General features: G+C 50.7%; 1 protein-coding gene across 1 annotated transcript in view; it reads right to left on the bottom strand.

Annotated features, from left to right (window-relative positions):
• Window positions 1-20,499, bottom strand: part of LOC119453853 (uncharacterized) — a 210,848-nt gene that overhangs the window by 174,759 nt on the left and 15,590 nt on the right. The window contains exon 2 of the mRNA XM_049666891.1: window positions 3,514-3,598. Coding sequence (XP_049522848.1) covers window positions 3,514-3,583 — 70 coding nt within the window. The 5' untranslated portion in view covers window positions 3,584-3,598. The remainder of the gene's footprint in view (window positions 1-3,513; window positions 3,599-20,499) is intronic.

Below are 20,499 nucleotides of genomic sequence, written 5' to 3'. Positions count from 1 at the left end.
CAGATAAATGGACAAGTTTGGGAATTCCGTCAGAAGGTCACCACTTCTCAGCGTCCATGCACACCATTCAATCTACAACCTCGCCATTGATCACATGCTTGTATGTTTTGATTATGTATGACGACTGGAAGTGAACGTCGCACACTTTGCATGTCTTGCCGAGCAATTTTTCGGCATGGGTAATAGCTCTTGCCCACCTTTCAGAAGCTCTGGGTCCGATTGTGCCGCAAAAAAGTGCGGCTAGTCTGGGTTGCTTCTGTGGATTTGAGGAGAGACCTTGCTTCTGTACCCGCTCGTACAGCCAGGCACGAAACACGTCGGCATATTGGCTGAATATCAACTCATTCTGCATGTGACAACCAAAACGCGCCGAGGAATGCAGCGCTTCGTGGCGGACAGCGGCTGGCCGTTGCAGTCGGCCGTGAAAGCCAACGACTTATTGCCTGTTCGTTGTAGCGTACAAATATATCAGCAGTCACTCACTGAATGGAATGTCGACTGTTGAATGAAGTCACGAAGCGCAAACGCAGTTCACAAACACAAAAGGTGATGAAAACAAAGCAAAACCACAGTGGCTGAGCTGTTTGCCTATAACATCGCCACTTGGGTTGTCCGTAACGCGAAGGTGTGTTGGGGCCATATAATATAAGCAGCGTAGAGTATACACAAGAATTTGGTTCATAATCGTGGCTCTTAAAAGGCTCAGAGAAGGTAACCAAGAAGAAATGTGATAGTTTACTTAAAGTGAATTCGCCAAAAAAGAGTGGGCCAGGAGCCTTTGTACCCATGCCACTGTGTAAAATACGTGCTGTGTTTGCGATACAGCCAATATAGAAGGCTTTACACACGCGCCTGTATTCCGTCACTATGAAACGACGAGAAATTGCATTCCATCACCTCTGGGACTACCCTAAGTCTCTCTCTCGGAAAAAAAAAAGCTGATTGCTCACACGGAAACTTCTAAGACTATGGCACTCGATAATTAACTTACAGAATTGAAGATGTCAAGTTTATCAGAAGTGGGGGAGATTATTAGAAGCGCGTGGCTTGTACTTCATGAGCATCCGCGAATAATACATGCCAGATACGTAACTTCGCCTCCGTGCGTATGGCTTTTTACTTCACGGCGGCTGCCAAGATATCATTGAGTGGTTGTTAATTGACTTATTTTCATACTTCGCTTAGCCAACTCAAGTTCATATGCCTATATGCAGGAAAGAAGATAATTTTTTGGTTTAATTAACAAATAATACTTACGCGCGCTTTTTCACATGATGAAAATCGCTACCAGTATTTCATATATGACGGCACTGAACTACAGAATGATCTAGGCGGCGCCGAAGGTTGCGGACCGGACCGATGGGTGGTTAGAAAAAAAGTACCACGTTAACTAAGAAGTACTTCTCCTTTGCGCGCACAAAGACAGGCACGCGCACGTGCAGACACATACTTACACACGCACACACAGACACATACATACACATACATGCACACGCGCACACACATACACAAATATACATACACGCACGCACACACATTTACAGAATATGAGTTACAGGCATTCACTTATAAATTACATACATTTGAAAACTAACGCACACGCGAGAACAAAAAAAAAGCTTTGTCACTGCACGAAGAGTCAGCAAAAAAAGTTAAGCGACTCACTTGGAAGAACAAAGAAAAAAACTGTATGCGCAGTTATAGGTGCTCTGTATTGAACTGAACGAAGAGTCGAGCGATGCCAAGAGCAATAAAATCTCCATGCAACTTCATCTACAAATATAAGGAAAGCTGTAAGGTTCACCTCGCAAAAAACGACCTGCTTAGAACGCGCGAAATCCTTTCTCCGGATGTTATGGTGCCACTGATTCCGGCGAACGACATTCCGTTGTCCTCGGGGAATAGACACTAATGCTATCCCTTTCTCTGACCTCTGCTGCTGCATTAAAACGTGCAGCAGCAAGACATTTCCACGGAGAACGAAGCTCAGATTCTTACGAAAACACGGAAAAACTGAGGAAACGCACGTTCCGAGCGGCAGGGCGACCACCGCTTGGCAAGCGCATGGCGGGCAGGAGAAAATAAAAACGCGCGAAAGGAAGCTTCGCGCCCTTTTCGTGACGTCAAGGTCACCTGACAGGGTAGTATGGCGCGCCGCAGCCATTCAGCGTGGCGGATGCGCTGGCTCCGTGAAAGAGAGGGAGAAAAAGAGGAGGTTGACAGTGCCGGTGAGGGTGTTGTGGCGTAGATCAAAGAGTGCCGCTACTTTTCAACATCAAGGGGTTTTCCGCAAGCGCTGACCGCAGCGCCCTCACACTCCCTAGGAGCAAGTCGCGCCCGGCTCCGGCGGCGGAGTTTCTAAACTGAATTATATCTAATGTAGTGTCAACTGCTTTGTAAATAAACCCCCTCACACTATAAACGGTGGCCGCCATCGAGTTGATCGTTGGACTTAACGTGCCATTGCGGCCCCCGACGCTGAACTCGGGAAAAGGACGTCGCCATATAGGACGTCACCAACCGCATGGCGCCGACACCACCTCGAGGCGTAGCTGCGTCCCCACCTTTAAGACATCTGTGAAGTTGGCTGGGAGTAGGGGGAGCATCTGGTGAGCCGTATTCAGTACTGGGAGTTCAAGAGCTAGTTGTCAGCGGAAGAAGCTAGTGGCGGCGACGTTGCGGTATCGTTTTCCGCAAGCATGCAAGCCGAACCGCAAGTAGCTGGTGCACCACTCCAAGGAGCCGCTTCTCTCGAGATGGAATGCCTGCTGGGAGACGGATACCCTCGTTCAGCGATGACCGTCTGCATACTTGCCCTTTGGTCACGTGTGCATCTGGGGTGCCTGGTCGATCTCTGCGGTACCATGGCAGTCATTCTGCTGCATGCTCTCTCTGGAATGAGGTCGGTGAAGGAGACCCTGTGTGCGTTCGAAAAGGGTTTAGGACTTTGGGTCTGCTGCAGATCTTCGCCAACTTGGAGGCTGCACTAACCAGTCTGCGCATCTTCACCTGGTGTAGGGTGTAGGAAGCCAGCCAGGTTTAGGAGCTTCAGGCTCCTGGCAGATCTTGGCATCTGGGACACTGCCTGTTCCGCCGCATCCACGTTCGGTGCACCAGTATGCTGGGTTTTACCCAACCGCCGGAGCCCCGTACCGTTGCTTCATATTACCGCGGATCAGTGCCATCACGTTTTCAGACGGAGGGGCAGTGTGGGAACTGCCGCCAAGATCCGCCACATCGAGACTTGTTCTACAAGAAAAGAGGAAGAGGAAGACGTGGAGCGGTGGCGCTTGCCGGGACTGGATGCTGCTGGTCAGGACTGAAGCCTTCTGGCTAAGACTGAGGGGCTGCGCCGTCTCAATGTTGTTTATAGTATAAGTGTATGCTAGTTCAGTGCTTAGCCACGTACGGGTGACATAACCAGCGACAAGCAGAATGCTCTTTGTGTTTAGCCTTGCAATTCAATGCCTATAGAAGAATTATTAATGATAGAAATACAAAAATAACACTTACCTTTGCTGAAGGTGTATAATGAGCATAATAAAAGTAGCAGAACAGTAGATGTGAAGAACTTGGTTATCATGGTTCCTCCCTGCGTCTGAAATAAAAGAAAAAACAGGCTGCCACATCAGAAACTTCGATAACGTATGAAGGCGTTTTATAAGGCATAAATATGCCCTTTGGAAAACATTTCTTTGTAGATTAGACTTCATTACTGAAAACAGAACAGTACTAGGTTATTAAAAATTAAGAACAGGCCTGCTGTGGTATCTCAGTAGCTATGGCGTTTCAGTGTTCAGGTCGAGGTCATCGGCGTGATACCGGCGGCGGTGGCCGCATTCCAATGAGGGCGTAAAGCAAGAACGCTCGTCTACATAGATTTAGGTGCACGTTAAAGAACTCCGGGAAGTAAAATTGAAGCCAGACGAGATATCACTACGTTGTCGAGATCGTCATTTCAGACTACGGCGTGTCTCTTAATGATATGATGGTTTTGGCAAATAAATAAATATGCCCGGAGCATTTTTATTGTGTTGGTGTGGCACAGAAAACCTAATATTTCATTATGTGCATAAATGGATCCTAATCATCTTTTCTCTGCTGCAGTACTTAGTCCTGCATCTTTGATTTATCCAATAGACGTAGGTAGCAATGTTAGGCTACACGTCCTGCGTAAAAATGCATGTACTGTAATGTTAAACTGTATAAACGACAGTCTCGCCGGAGGCTTTTGACCACAATGCAACATGATTGACATCTAATGTCTCACCGCTATTGACTTGCGATCGTAATTGCGCATGAAGCCAATAGCGATGGAAGAGTCCAATCGCGACTGGGCTTAATCTCGGTAGAACGCACCCGTCTCTCATCGATGTTATACCTAAAATCATCCTTTCAGCCGAATATTACTCCACGAACACAATAGAACCTACAACGTTTCTTGCAATACTGCCTGTATACCACCTTGTGTTAGGTACTCAACACCAATATATTGCACGTCTGCATAAAAAAGTCGCAGTATAGCCAGAAAGGTGGAGCATCGATTGCGATAGCAAATTGAGGCAAATTTTACAAATAATGACAATCGCGCCGTTTTGGTACAATAACTCCATGTCGAGAATTACGTCTCGCGAGCACTGTTAGACGATAATGAAGGCCGCAGGGTAGGCCCTGTCATGAACGGTAATGCTTGCCGTTGAGATTCCAGTCGGTGGTATCAGGTGTGTTCCCGTGGTCCGGATTTGAGGGCCTTGCCATGCAGTTTTAACTTTCCTGAAATGGGTGGCGAAGGGTTCACTCATGACGGAATAATCGACTCCTGTGTCCACTAAAGCAGTAACTGCGTGGCCTTCAAGAAGCACGTCGAGGTCGGTGGTTCATGGACTACCATTACGGTTAGGTCAGGGCGTCGGATCACGGCTGCGTCGCGCTGTCTCGCTGATGTTACGTCGAGTCGTCAGGTCTTGTTTAGGCGGCGTTTACGTGGCTTCGAGATATCGTTCAGGTGGCGTCACTACATTGTCGATATCGTTATTTCAGCGTCTTCATCGGCGGCCGGAGGGTCTTCTTCATTTCACCAGACAGCAACCGCACTTCCATCGGTTTCCACTTTTAGTTTTCCGGATATGACCTTACGACATGGTTATGACCTTACGGATATGACCTTACGACATGGCCCATGGGCTGTGCCAGTGAATGATCGGCGCTGCGGCAACAGGTAACGTCCTGGTGAAGGCGAATGGGAAGGACGTTGGGGTCTCCACTGAGTGGCTGCGATGTAGCCCGCGATCTCACGAGGCCGTTCGCCAAGCTGTCGACGCGGCGCGTTTACCCAAAACTCCGCGTAGTCCCATTTCACGGTATCTGCACCGGCCGTAGACGTGGTCCGCTTCTCCGCAGTGGTAAGACAGTGGGTGGTGATCGAGGGCACTCCAAATGTCAGTCTTCCTTGGCATGCTACGCTGGGCGATGGGTGGGCGTACTGGCGGCGGCGCGGTGGACGACGGAATAGCGGCGTTACGGGGTCCTGGCGCGTGCACGGAGGGAAACCTTGACGGCGGGCGATGGTGGCGTAAGTCATCGCTTCCGGTTTGAGTAGCGGCGATGCAGGAACTTCTGTTATTGCCAGTGACCGCTGCAGTTCTTTCTTGACTACGTCAGCTATTGAGGCCACCTGGGGCTGCGACCTGGGTCTCAACTTCTGCAGCACTTCCCGTACAACAGCTCTGATTCCCTCGCGCAGGTCGTCGTTGCCTAGCGCTTGAGTTTCGGCGTAGCTTGTTGTCAGCGCATGGCGGTTGTATTGCCTGGTGCGCAATTTAAAGCGCCCCCCCCCCCCTATTGTTGTAGATTCCGAAATAAACTCGAACAAACGCAGCGACAGTCTTGTGTGTATCACTCCTGCGAATAGCTATTCTCCCACATTCCGCATCAGCAACCGTACTAATCTTCAGAGGAGGAGGAAACAACTTTATTTTGTTAATTTGCTTAGTGAGGGGTGGCTACCAGGTGGTGCCTTACAGCCACCTCCTCAGCTCTTTTGATGGCCCGAAGTTGAACCACCAGGTTCGGGTTCATGAGTATCGCTTCCCACGCTTCAGGCGAGGGAGCGGCCAGGAGATCTGGTGGGGGGAGATCTTCTCTGCAGTCCAAGAGAATGTGATTTAAGGAGGCTATGGACCCACATAATGAGCAGTGTGGGTCTGTCAAGTCAGGGTAAAAGTGTGCGTATATTTGTGGGGTGGGAAAGGAGTGCGTTTGGAGTCGGCGCCAGGTGACTTCTTGCCCCTTGGTGAGCTTGGGATGAGGTGGGGGTTTTGTCCGTCTTGCGAGGCGGTAGTATTGGGCAATTTCGTGGTATGTGGTCAGTGGCTCGCTGACCAGCGATGTTCTGATTCGGTGGCTGTACTCGGGTTTCCTAGAGAAGTACAGCAATTTTATAGAATACGACGCTCACGAACGTTTATAAGAAGTCCTCATGAAGCAAGTTCAGCTTCGCTAAGGTGTTCTCTCTGTTGTCGAAACACGTCGAGCAGCGTCATCCAAAGAAAAAAAAAAGCCGGCAGATCCTACATCCTGTGGGAATTGATGTTATGCGAAGCAGAGGGCGGATAGCCTACCAAGTTAACAAAACGACCTTGAGAGCACGAAGACGTAGGCAGCTCCTTCATGACCTACATGACACGCATGTCATGACATTCATGTCATGAGTCCTCAGGAGTCCCTTTAGCTACACGTAAGAGACCTTGAGGCGAAAGCCTTAGTCATACGCATGACTATGACTTCTACCAGTATCCTTTAGTGTTTGCTTCCCTTAGAACCTAGGCCGAACCCATTCCAGTGGTTTTTGAGTGCTATACTTTTTGCGCTGAGTCATTGTCATTTTGCTGAGTCATGCTCATGACTATGACTTCTACCAGCCTCCTGTAGTGTTTCCTTTACTTAGTACCCACGTCCGAACCCATTCCAGTGGTTTTTGAGTGTTAATCTTTTTTCGCTGAGTCATTGTCATTTTTGCTGAGTCATGCTCATGACTATTACTCTTACCAGCACCCTGTAGTGTTTTCTTCACTTAGTACCCACGTCCGAACCCATTTCAGTAGTTTTTGCGTGTTCAACTTTTTCGCTGGGTCATTATCATGACCTACATGACACGCATGTCATGATATTCATGCCATGACATATCATTTATGTTCGTCATATACTCTTGTCATAGTATGTCAATTTTGGTACATACCAAGTTAACGAAACTACCATGAGAGCACAAAGTCGTAGGCGGCAAGATCGATAGATACGGTCAAAGTAGCAAATATTCGCCAAGAAATGCTTCGCATTAAAAAGTCGCAGTTTCGCCCGAAAGGCGAATCATCGATTGCGATAGCTAATTAGTAGACACCTATACGAAGTAAGGATAGTAGTTTTATCGGCCGTATAAAGTTGTAAATATTCGCCTACTAACTAAATAAACAAGCACGGTGTCACGCGCGCACCGGCAAACATGACCGTATCTCGCTCGATGACCGCGGAAACTCGTCAAAGAGCTGGAGTGAGAAATCGCGCCAGCAGCAGCGGTTCTAATTGACCTTCGTGCCGTCTAACGGTTCAATTGAACGCGAACATCGAAAGCACAGAGCATACGAAGCTACTGCACACGGCGCATGCTCTTTGTACCCATCGCTGTTCGCTTTGAAGATGAGGTACCCGCCGGCGCACACTTCGGTCACAAAGCAGATCGCTTTCAAAATACGGTGTCCGCGCGGCAGCTCCGTCAGCAGCAGCCGCAAGAGCAGGGCCGGTATTTTCTAGCGGTTCCTTTCCGATGCTAATGCCTTTTCGCGCGTTTCGCGCTTGGTCAGTGGTCAGAGCGACGACCCGCTCACGTTATCAACGGGATCAGCCGGTCGTGAGCGGCGGTCGTGAGCATAACGCATCGCTACAAAATACCGGCCCAGAACGCCCCCCCCCCCCCCCCCCCCCACCTCTACCGTCTCCGTCGCCTCCTTCCCGAGCCCCGCGAGCGAACGAAGAGCGCGCGCTTCCGGCCGCCTTCCTCTCTCGCGTGCACGAGATTAGGCTGCGGCTGCCGGCTCACCCTCGCAAGCTTTCACTCGCACACACAGCACACATACGGAACCTCACGGCGACGCCGAGTGCGATGACAAAAATGCGCTTGGAGTGACCATATAATTGCGATCGCAATAAAATAGACATGGTGCAGCTTGTCGGCACTCCAGTTGAAAGTCGTGATCGTGGTCCGAGGTTTCGGGGTCTTCAAACGATGATCCATGGTAAGCTGGTGGCTCCTCGGGCTGTCGAAGTATGATGGCCGCTGACGATGCTGGTTTCTTCATCGTGGCTCTCGACTTAGTTTAAGTCTTTCTGGTCGTCAGCGGTAGAATTAATTGCTCTGGGGGCAGGTGTTGCAGCCGGAGGCTAGCTCGATGGCCCGGGACGATGCTGGTGCTGTCGTGGGGGTTCGGATTTGGGTCATGGCGCTGCGGGGGCCTCCGGTACATGAACGCAAATGCACACCTCCACCACATGTCACGTTGTAGTGACGTTAAAGAACGACGCAGTGTCAGAATTGTGAGCTACAAATTTAACTCTTTATTGGACGAACTTGTGCCTAGCAAAACAAATTACATTCAAGCACAACGATAACGGCGAGAAAAGTCGGTGATTGTCGAAAATCTTATCTGCGAGTCAAGTGCGTCGGCTTTTATGCATGACTCGTCGATGGTTCGATTGTAATAGTTTGTGCCTGCGTGGCTTCCCGAAGGTACTGCACAATTCGCCTAGCGCATGCAATAAGATTACAGAAGGTTTGGTGACAATTGCCAGTGGATGGAACAATCCGCTAGCTGGAACATTCGAGAAACTTCTGATACATGCAGGTGCGTCTTGCGCCGAGAGATAACGTTTAACTTGTTAGCCGGTGAAAAGCGGTGACCGAAGAAAAATAAACAATGCGTGTCACGATGCACCTTGAGGGCCTTACAAATAAATATTGTGATGTCACAGTAAGGGCGGACCTTTATTGAGCCCGAGAGACGACACGGCGAAGAAGGGCGGCGTCCACAACCGGCATGAACAGCCTTCGGCACAGTCCACGCTGATGATGCGCCCGCACGCTCGATGAAGATGGAGGGCACACGCATTATGATGATAATGTACAGAAGATGAAGAAGTGCACAATAAATGGATGGATGGAAAATTTTTATTTAGGTCCATTGTGTCGCGCTAGTTTCCTAGCCCGAAGCGGGCCACTCCCACGTTGGGACCGAAATGCCTAGCCTATCGGCCGCTTCGCGGGCCCGTTGGACTGCCCATAGCTGTTCATCGAATGTGAGACTGCGTAGAGCTGTGCACAATAAATGCCCACACTAATTTCCCTCGCGCCAAAGCGGCCATCCTGGCTGCTGCCTAAAGATACGGGGAACGCCGCGTGAAGGGCTTCATACGAGAAACGTGGACCACTTCGGTAGAGCGGCAACGGCGGTCAATTGATGAAACAACAGGGGCCACTCAATAATTAACTGGAGAAGTCATTTCCAGGACCGTGTAGGGGCCAATAAACTGAAACTGAAACTTTTCGCGCAACCCATAAGTGCGAACTGGTGTCCAGAGCAGCACTTTATCGCCAGGCTAGTAGAATAGTACGCGATGATATGCGTCCTAATGATCCTCGCGGTCCCGTTGTCTGGCTGCGGTGTTGACGCGGGCACGCTGGCGACAATGGACGAGGCGGGAAACATATTCTTTGTAGGAAGATCGGAATGGACTGACAGCGGCAGACAAGAAAGAAACATCGAGAAAGGAACTGGGTGAACGGCCATAAACGAGGTAGAATGGCGAGTAACCGGTTGTGCGTTGAACGGCGGTTTTATACGCGAAGGTGACGAATGGCAAAATTGTATAACAGTTGCTGTGATCTGGTTGAATAGGCGGCTATCATGTCGGAGACCGTACGATAAAACTGCTCAGTCAGGCCGTAGGTCTGAGGATGATAACTTGATGTAGTCCTGTGAGTGATGCCAGAGGCTTTGAGCACTTCGCTTACCAGTTGGGAAAGGAGTTTCTTTCCGCGGTCGCTCAGAAGGACACGAGGGGCGCCATGGCGCAGGATTATGTAAAGTCCATATATAAGAAAAGTTCCGCCATCTACTCTTTCCACAGCCGCCTCCTCTGCTAAAGCGCTTGCTTTTTTCTTTACTTTTTGCTTGCGAAAGTCAAGTCGACGGTGGCACACCTAGAAAGTCCACGCTGAAGCTTTCAGGCCGGGCGCGCGCCGCCGCCGCCGCCGGCGACTGCGGCTGCGCAGAGGGCTTTCAACATGGCTCAGAGGCGGAAAAAAAGAAAATATAAAGAAGTGAAAAGCGCGCGCTATCATCGTCCAACCGGAGATAAGGGAGAGAGAGAAGCGGCGTTTATCAAAGGATGGCGGTACTTTTCTTATATAGGGACTTTAGGATTATGGATTGAAGTATGAAGGCAGCGACTTGGGAAGCCGATGTTTAACTTACACAAGCTGTTTTGGTATAGCGCGTCAGGTGGTCGACGGCTGTCACTATCTATTACTACCGCGGGAGTCATGGAAAGTGGCCCATAGAGATCGATGCCAACAACCTGAAATGGTTCCGCACGACATGAGACTGGTAGTAGTTGCCCGGCAGAAGCTGATGTTGGACGTTTTCGACGCTGACAAATGGCACAGGAAGCGATGTATCTCACCACACTGGTAGACAGGCCAGGCCAGTAGAAGCGACTTCTTATGCTGTCGTAAGTTTTCTGCATGCCAAGGTGGCCAGCAGTCGAATCATCATGAAAGGCCTGAAGGACACACGCACGAAGGCAACGAGGTAGCACGGGCAACCAGCGTCGCCCATCAGGATGGTGGATATGACGGTACAGCACGGAGTTTTCCAGCTTAAATTGTGTCAGCTGTCGACGAAGCCGAGCGTTAGGCGGGCGCGAAGCTCCACGAAGGTGGTCTATAATACGGCGACAGTACGAGCGGCGAGTTGTTGAGCCGAAAAATGATTCATAGTCGTGCGAAGTGAGATGATCAAGAGTGGCGAAGGACAAAACCGCCGTAGAAGAGACGTCAGTGAGTGCGTCACTGGAGGCGGTGGCGGAACCATTGATGAGTGCGGCTGTAGGAAGCGGGCAGCGAGAAAGAGCGTGTGCGTCTTTGTGCTTCTTACCAGACTTGTAGATGATTTCAAAGTCATATTCTTGCAGACGAAGAATCCAGTGTCCAAGACGCCCTGACAAGTTCTTGAGTGTGGAAAGCCAGCATAAGGCGTGATGATCCGTAACGATGGTAAAATGGCGGCCGTGGAGATAAGGGCGAAATTTCTGGACGGACCAAACGACAGCGAGGCACTCCTGCTCGGTGATGGTATAGTTCTTCTCGGCAGGTGTGAGCACGCGGCTGGCATACGCAACGACTCTCTCACGTGAAGAGTTGTCTAGCTGGAGGAGCCCAGCACCGATGCCATGGCTGCTAGCATCCGTGTGCAAGAGTGTGGGTGCAGTCTCATCAAATGGCACAGGACAGGTTCAGATGTGAGGGCGCCCTTTAGCTGGTCAAAGGCAGATTCACATTCAGGTGACCACACGAAGGGAGCACCAGAATGAAGTAAGTGGTGTAAAGGTGCAGCTATACAGGCGAAATCGCGAAGAAATCGGCGAAAATAGGAGGCGATGCCGAGGAAACTGCGTAGGTCCTTGGTTTTTTTCTGGACGAGGAAAGTGAAGCACCGCCGAAATCTTGTCAGGATCAGGTCGAACACCATTCTTGCTTACAATATGACCTACGACCATGATCATCTTGCTTGCAAAATGATACTTTTTGGTGTTGAGCTGAAGACCAGCGTTGGCTATGCACGTGAGAACCTCGTCGAGACGTTGCAGGTGCTGAATGTCGCCGAGAAAATAACTATATCATCCAGATAGCGCAAGCAGGTCTTCCACTTCAGGCCACGCAGAACGGTGTCAATCATGCGCTCAAAAGTTGCGGGAGCATTGCAGAGGCCGAAGGGCATGACGTTGGACACATAAAGACCATTTGGGGTGGCAAACGCTGTTTTTTCTTTGTCGGCTTCGTGCATCGGAATTTGCCAGTAACCTGAACGCAGATCAAGACTGGAGAAGTACTCGGCACCTTGCCGGGAACCTAGGGCATCGTCAATACGAGGCATGTGGTAAACATCCTTGCGCGTGATCTTGTTGAGCTCTCGGTAATCTACACAGAAACGCATGGAGCCATCTTTCTTTCGGACCAAAAGAATGGGAGACGACCAAGGGCTAGCAGAGGGGTGAATTATCTCACGTTGCAGCATGTCGGCGACGTTTTGCTCAATAATTTTGCGCTCAGCTAGAGACACGCGATACGGTCGGCGACGCACGACGGATCTGCCATCTGTCTGAATCCGATGCGCTGTGACGGTCGTCTGTCCCAATGTCGAAGAATGAGCGTCAAATGAAGCTTCATGCTTCTTCAACAAGGCAAGGAGCTGTTGCGTCTGCGAAGGGGTCAAGTCCGAGCTGAAGGGGTCAAGTCCGAGACAGCCACCACCCTCCCTGGTTCCGCAAACTGACCGCTATGGAGAGGCGAATCTTGAAAGGGGCCAGTGTCTGGCAATCCCGGGGGAACGACATCAACGTTCGGTTCCCAAGGTGTCAACCGCTGCCTGTGTTCGGGGGCGACCTAGCAAGATTGGAGGCGGAACCCGGCGGGAAACGACGACACATCACGTGCGGGATATGGCCACCTGATAAAAGACTGCCATGGGCTAAAATAACTAAAGTGTATTCCCTCGTCGAGTGAAAGAGGGAAACAGAAGGGATAAAACAGGGGACTTGAGTGTTGTGAGACGCTCGACCATGTAGAGACGTTAGAGACGCTCGACCATGTAGAGACGCTAGAGACGCTTGACCACGTATGAATGAATGAAAAACTTTATTTTTACAAAGGAGGTTTCCCGGCGTAGGTGGAGCCCTCAGTCCAGGGCCCCTGTGGCCTTTGCCATCTTGCGAGCTCTGTCGATCAGCTTGAGCTGTTCTTCAGGCTTCGAGCAGGATAGCGCAGCCTCCCACTGCTCCGGTGTTGGTGTTTTGTGTACTGGCGCTACATTTGGTTTTTGGCAAGCCCATGTAACGTGGTAAAGCGTCGCGCGTTCCCCGCATAGCGGGCATTTATTGTCATATGTTGCCGGATAGATTTTGCTGAGTAAACTCAGATTGGGGTATGTATTAGTCTGTAGTTGTCTCCAGGCGACCGACTGCTCTCTACTAAGGTCTTTGTGGGGAGGGGGGTAGATCCTCCTTAGGGCTCTTTGATTTTCTAAAGTTGCTCCATAGCGTCTGGTGACTGTGTCCAGTTCCCCGTCGTGGTGCGCCCCCCGGTTGGCGTATGCTCGGGCGTTGGCGTCGGCACGCTGGTTCCCTGTCACAGTCTCATGGCCTGGTGTCCACGTAATGAAGCATCTCGAGAAGGTGATTTTTCTCCTCTTGAGTATGCGGATGGCCACAGTGGATATTCGTCCACTGCTGTACCTTCTGCACGCTTCTTGCGAGTCCGTAAGTATTTCTGTAGTGGCCTCTTCGCCCTGGTGGGTGATGGCGAGTGCGATTGCCGCTTCCTCAGCCTCGAGGATGTTGTTGCCTTTGATCGAAGCGCAATTGATTTCCCTAAGCTGGTGATCAACAACGCTGACTACCGCCCCGGAGTGTTCCTTGTATGTGGTCGCGTCGACGTATAACACGTCTTTTCTCCCCACGAAATATCTTTCGTGTGCTTCCGATCTTGCCTTTCTTCTGGCCTTGTGTATTTTAGGATGCATGTTTCTCGGTATCGGGCTGATCTCAATGATCTCTCGAATATCTTTAGGTATGCTATCCGTGCTGCTAATTTCTCCGCAAGCATCCCTCATGCCCAGTATCTTCAGCGTGTTCCTGCCCGTGGGGGTCTGCATGAGTCTCATTTTCTGCGCGAGAAGGTGAGCTTCGATGTGTTCTTGCACTGTGTTGTTTATGCCCAATTTAAAGAATTTCTCCGTCGAGGTGTTGACCAGCAGTCCGAGAGCGCATTTATAAGCTTTCCTAAGGATTGCCTCCAATTGTTCCTTTTCCTGCTCGAGTGGGGTTTGATAGGGGACACTGTATACAATTCTACTGACCACGAGGGCCTGTACTAGCCTACATGTGTCCTCTTCCTTCATACCTCGTCGTCTGTTTGAAATTCGTGCGATCATCCTCGTGATCTGCGCTGTGGTGTTTGCGAGCTGTCTGATTGTGTGATCTAAACGACAGTTGCTTTGTATCCACATGCCAAGGATCTTAACTTGGGATACCTCCGGAATCTTCTTCCCCCCTATGTAGATGTCTATGGAGTTTTGCAGATTGTATCCTCTTCTGTAGACTCTGAGCACTTCGGATTTCTCCGGGGAGCATGCAAGTCCGCAGTGTGCGGTGTATGCGTGGACTGTATCTGCTGCACTCTGCAGAAGGTCTTGTTTTTCTCCTAAGGATCCCCTGGTCACCCAGATTGTGACGTCGTCTGCGTAGATGGCATGCCTGAGTCCTTCAATTTTTTCGAGGTTCCGTGCTAAGCCGATCATAACAATGTTAAAAAGCATAGGGGATATCACAGAACCTTGCGGTGTTCCCTTTGGGGGCGCTTTGAAGGTGTCAGTCCTGATGCCTCCTATACCAATGGTGGCGGTTCTGTTACTGAGGAAAGCTTTGACGTAGTTGTGTATTCTCTGCCCGCAACCAATGTTGCTGAGCCCCTCCAGCACAGCTCTATGACTTACGTTGTCGAAGGCCGCTTTAAGATCGAGCGCAAGCAAGATATGTTCTCCGTATTTCGGGATGTTAGCAAGCACCTCCTCCTTAATCTGCAGGAGGATGTCTTGTGTTGAGAGGCATTTTCTGAATCCAAACATAGTGTGCGGCATGAGCTCGTTATCCTCCAGGTAGGTCTCCAACCTCTGAAACACAATTCTCTCGTATACTTTTCCCAAGCAGGACGTTAGTGAAATGGGTCGCATATTTTCCAGGCAGGGAGTCTTTCCGGACTTCGGAATCATTACTATTTCCGCATGTCTCCAGTCGTCCGGGATGGTCCCCCGTTGCCAGTGTTTATTGACGAATTCTGTAAATCGTTTGATCGAGTTTTCGTCTAGGTTCCTTATCATGGCGTTGGTGATGCCATCCTTTCCTGGCGCGGTGTTCTTTGTGGCAGACATCACAGCGTGTCTGACTTCTTCTGTGGTAATGGGTTCATCTAGAGCGGGATTTGCTTCACCCTTGTATGCCAAAGTGCAGTTGACGTCCGTTGTATCCCCAACATAGCGCTGCTTGATGTTCTCTAGCATTTCCCGATCTGTGCCTTGGAATCCGTGCGCGATTCGTTGGGTCGTCTTACGATTTTCGGACTTGGTCATGGTTGGGTCTATAAGAGCCCTTAGCAAGGCCCATCTCTTTTTCCAGCCTAGGGTCCCCTGTAGCTCGTTGCATTTTTGGTCCCAGTGGCGTCCTGACAGTTCTGTCGCATACTCTTCGGCTTGTCTGGTGACCTCGACGATCTTAAGCTTGAGTTTCCTGTTGTGCTTCTGCCGTTTCCATCTTTTTAGTAGCCCACGTCGGGCGTCCCATAGGTGTAACAGATGCTTATCCACCTCGGGTGTGTTGGTGGTGAGGGCTACCTCGCGGGTTAGCCTTTTGCAGTCTGCCTTGATTCCTGCGACCCAGCTCGTAATGTCTGTGATCTCAGCATCTTCGGACTCCGCCCTAGTTTTTCTATAGGCTACCCAGTCGGTGAGCCTAGCCTTGCCAAGTCTTTTCCTGATCGGGATGGTTTCTATCTTGATGCGCAAAATGCAATGGTCACTGCCGAGTGTTTCCCCGTCATTTTCCCATCGAGCATCCCTTACCCCTCTGACGAATGCCAAGTCTGGGCATGAATCTCGGTTGATACTGTTCCCCACTCGCGTGGGTTGGGTGTGGTCTGTGATGAGACTGAGCCTTCTGTGATCCGCTTCTCTGGCTAGATCCCTGCCTTTTTGAGTTTCCTTAACGTAGCCCCAGCTTTTGTGCCAGGCATTAAAATCTCCCAGGATGACAAGACCCTACTTGCCTGCTGCTTGTTCTGCCTTGCGTAGCAGGTAGCCGAAGTTTGCTTTCCTCTGGCTGGGTGGGCTGTAAATGTTGAGGAGAAAGATGCTTTCTTGGCTTCTTTTTTGGGTAATGATTTCAATAAAGACGTGGTCAATGTCCGTTGCGTCGATGTCGTGTCTGATTGCGGTGACCGCTTTGGCAACCAGCGTCGCGACCTTACTTTGCCCGAGCCCCTCATAGACTGAGTAGCCCGCAAGAGTGGGTGAGCAGCCGGTTTCCTGCAGGGCGATTATATCTGGCGGAGCTCTGCAGTTAGTGATGTGTTGTTTAAGAAGACCCTGCTTTCTGCGAATCCCACGGCAGTTCCACTGCCATATATCGAGGGTTTCCAACTTGATCGAGCATTTACGGCAGCTCGCCATGGTCAGCTGATGGCCTAGTATAGGGTTTAGTTCTGGATTTCATGCCCGTAAATTGTACTAGGCGTTCTCTATCCTTGCGCGCCTCCTCTTGGAGGTTAGAAACGAGGTTGCTAAGATTCGCTAGCGTATTGTTCATGGCTACCATGGAAGTTGTGAATTCCTGCCGCCCTATGGTGGCCGACTGAGTTTCGTCTGTTTGCGGGTTTGAGTTTGGCTGCCCTGTTCTCAGTGCCTTAAGTTCATCTATGAGCTCGTTGAGCTTCTATCTAAGCTCAGCATTTTCTGCCCTGAGAGTCTGAATAGTTTGCCTAAGCTCATTTACTTCGTCGTTCTGCGTGTTTGTGTTCTTTGGAGCAGTGGGAGAGGCTGGGAAAAGATGCGCTTTCCAGCTCACCTTACTGTCTTCTTCCTTCTTGGCTATGGTCTTCTTCTGTTGCTTCTTTTTCGTTTCCGGAGCCTGCCGGGTCTTGGACGCGGATCTCGACCTTGATATGGACCTGGATGTCGAGCTGGAGTCTCTACTGAACCAGCGTTTCCTGGTCCGGCCACGTCCGCCGGCGTTCCTGGCTTCGGCGTCTGGTTCCTCTTGTTTTCTCGCCCGTGGGCTCCTCGGTTTCCTGAGGCGTTTCTTGCACTCCTTTGCTCGTGTGGGGTGCGCTTCCTTGCATAGCGCACACCTGGGCTCGCAGGTGTGTCCGTCCTCGATGACTGGTTCGGCGCAGTTCGAGCAGACAACGGCGTCAGGTGTCGGGCAAACATCCGCCCTATGCCCAGGCTTGAAGCAAATATAGCAGACTTGCCGCGATGACCGATAGAGGTAGCAACGTGTCTCGCCGCCGTAGTAGTAAACGTAGCGGGGGACGATCTTGCCCTCGAAGGTAATGACTGCGGTTTGGGAGTTTCCAAGCATTCTTGCATAAAGTATTTTCACTCCTTGGGTACGTACCCGAAGATGGGCTAGTAATTCTGTCGGCGTTGTACCGGCGTCCAGTCCGTGAATCACACCTTTACACGAATTGTCCGGCGCTGCCACGTAAGCCGTCACTGCATAGTCTTTTGCACCAAAACGTAGACTAGGAACGCTCTGCACAACATTGGCAGTCTCCATGCTTGGCGTGCTGATTATGGCGATGTTCGATCCGTTGTGCAACCGTATAAGCAAGTTGCCTTCGTTACACATGTATGGGTTTCCACATGCTTTGGTTATAGCCCGGGCCATCTGATGCGTGCTCAGTTGACTGATGTCGAGCCCATTCTTCGGTCTACTGATGACTTTGAAATCGCTCTTCGGCAGTGGAGGTAGCTTCTCTTGGCGAAGGGAATTAGCCTTTAGTTTGGGCTGGCTAGACGCTGATTTGTCCACCGCTGCGGTCCCGGCCTCCGGAACGGCGATCAGCCTTGAGTTGTGGTATTTTGCAGTAAACCATCCCCCGTTGTCAAGGGTTTTCTTTTGCGAGAGGTCGGTAGCGTTGTCTTCGCGTTGGGGGTTCTTTTCGATCGGCGTCGTGGCTCCGATTGTCGCAGACGCGTCGTCGTCAGCCATCCTGGCGCGTCCCGCACGAGCTGGAGCAGCGTTCCGTCGGGCCGAAGGCCCGACGCCGCTTAGGCTTAGAGCAGCGTTCTTCTCCGCGGTTCTTCGAACAAGCACAGAACGGAAAAATTTGGACTTACGGTTGAAAACCGGTTATCCACGGATTTCGCTTGATTAGTAGGAGACGATGAAGTACTGCATTTTCGGCGACGTCGAGGTTTTCCGGGTGAAATGAGGCGTCGAGGCAGGAGCTGATGCGAAGCGTGACCGCTCCGTTTGGCCCCCTAGCGGCGTCCCCCTGACCACGTAGAGAACGCTCGGAGATAGAAACGCTACAACATGCAAAGATGTTAGCATGTAGATGGCTCCAATATCATGGAGCCCTTCTTGTAAATTAATGTACATTTTGTATATAAAAACAGTTTTCTAATCTCCCTGGATATCTCCTCCTCCTGGCACCTGACACAGCACCATACCTGGAACCCTCGTGGCCGCTCGGACTTCGGCTTTCGCAACAGTGGCAGGCAGCTTATGGGAGCGGCCGGCGTTGGCTACATCGGTGTAGTGAGTGCTACGTGTTTGCTTCTCTTTTCGCCAGACCTGGATTTCAATCTTATCCGCATTTACAGTACACCCTGTGTTTCTTCCCCTTAGCCCACGAGACACTATATTCTTGGTCTGCGAGATGAAATCACTAACACCAAACAACCATTACCGACTTAGTCACCTGTGCTAATGAGCACAGGTGACTAAGTCGGTAATGGTGGTTTGGTGTTAGTGATTTCATCTCGCAGACGAAGAATATAGTGTCTCGTGCGCTAAGTTACTAAGGGGAAGAAACACAGGGTGTACTGTAAATGCGGATAAGATTGAAATCCAGGAACTCCTCAAAAGTTGCGAGCCGGTGGGCATTTTGGTTATCCCTGCGGTAGGCAAACGTCAACAATTGGAGCTTTTACAGAATGAGGAAGTGTGTTGGGAGAAGGCCGGAGAGGCCAGGAAAATTGTTTCATAAGCGAAGAGAGGAAATTCTGCGATCTTCTGATGGTAACGATAAGGACGGGCTTAGTGCCTGAGTTTGCTCTTCATGTCGCCAGAACTCTCTCTAGTACAAGTACGTAGTTGCTAGTAGAGTTACTTTGTGTTTTCTGGCGGGCACCGTTTCGGGAAATTCACCTTCTTTAAATAGCGAATTTTAGGAAGTGTGAATTTTGAAAGCAAACGAGATCGCTATGGAGAAATTCAAAGTGCAGGACCTCCTTCTAATTTGCGAGGAGTTAGGCATTTCGGCCGACTCCGCAAAAACGAAAGAAGCGGTTCTCGACGTCATGAAGGCAGAAGAGGTGACGGTCGAGGAAGCTGACGAGGCTTGGGAGACAATTGAGGAAAGAAAGCAAAAGGCAGAGGAGTGCAAGAGGCGCGAGCTTGAAGCTGTAGAGAAGCGCGAGAGGCGCGAGCGGGAAGAAGCCGAAAGGCGCAAGCACGATGCCGAAATTCGAGAGAGGCGCGAGCAAGAGGCAGCGCAACGGCACGCTCTTAGGATGAAAGAGCTCGGACGGGAAAATCAGATGCTCAGATGGCGGACAGCGCGACGCCAGCTCCACACTTTCGAGACAGACGAGGGTGTTGTTAATTTCCTCGCCGGTTTTGAACGAGTGTGTGAGAAGGAGGGTGTCAGACGGGACTCGTGGGCCGAGCGATTAGGAGCACTTCTCCCGTTTAGTGTCGGTGCGTGTTTCTTGCATTGCTTGTCCGAGGAGAAAGCGCGCGACTACGGCAGGGCGAAGAGAGCTTTGTTCAGGCGCTTTGGTGTAGCATGGCAGGCCGACTTCGAAGGCCCAAATGAGAGAGAAAAAGCCGACCCAGTCGAAGGTACAGCTAGCAATGAAAAGGCTAGATTAGAAAGCTTTGGAAAAGGTGTGATGCGGGTGACACACACACAAAGCAAAGGGAGCGGCGGTTTTCCCACTTCGGTAACGGAAGGCCCTTTAGGCCGAGTGTGTACGGCGGCGGCAATTTCGGCCAGCCTGCCAGACAAGGTCACGCATTGTTTCTCGAATAGGTCGGAGCAAATGCTGACGGAACCAGGAAAATCCATCTCCAGCAAGGGAGCTTTCACGGTAATAGCACGTGAGGAGACTCAGAAACTGATAGGCGCATTCCCTATTGAGCAGCGGTCACAGGACCATGGAACGATTCCAGAGGCAGCTGTAAACAGTGATGAGTTAGACGTGTTAGTAGCCGGAAGCGAGGTGAATGCAGTCACCGAAGAGAGCGGTGGTTTTCGCGCCCTAGAACTCGTGGCCGACTGCGAAGGCCAAGATGACAGCAACAGTGTTAGTTTAGAGAGCGCTGAGAGGGTTGTTGTGTCAGTAGTTCACGCACACACTCACAAGCGCGAAGAAACGGCTGTTCGCCATT

Source organism: Dermacentor silvarum, chromosome 5 (genome assembly GCF_013339745.2).
Source record: "Dermacentor silvarum isolate Dsil-2018 chromosome 5, BIME_Dsil_1.4, whole genome shotgun sequence".
NCBI lineage: Eukaryota > Metazoa > Arthropoda > Arachnida > Ixodida > Ixodidae > Dermacentor > Dermacentor silvarum.
Note: the sequence above shows the minus strand (reverse complement) of the source record. Positions and strands in the feature narration are given on the sequence as shown.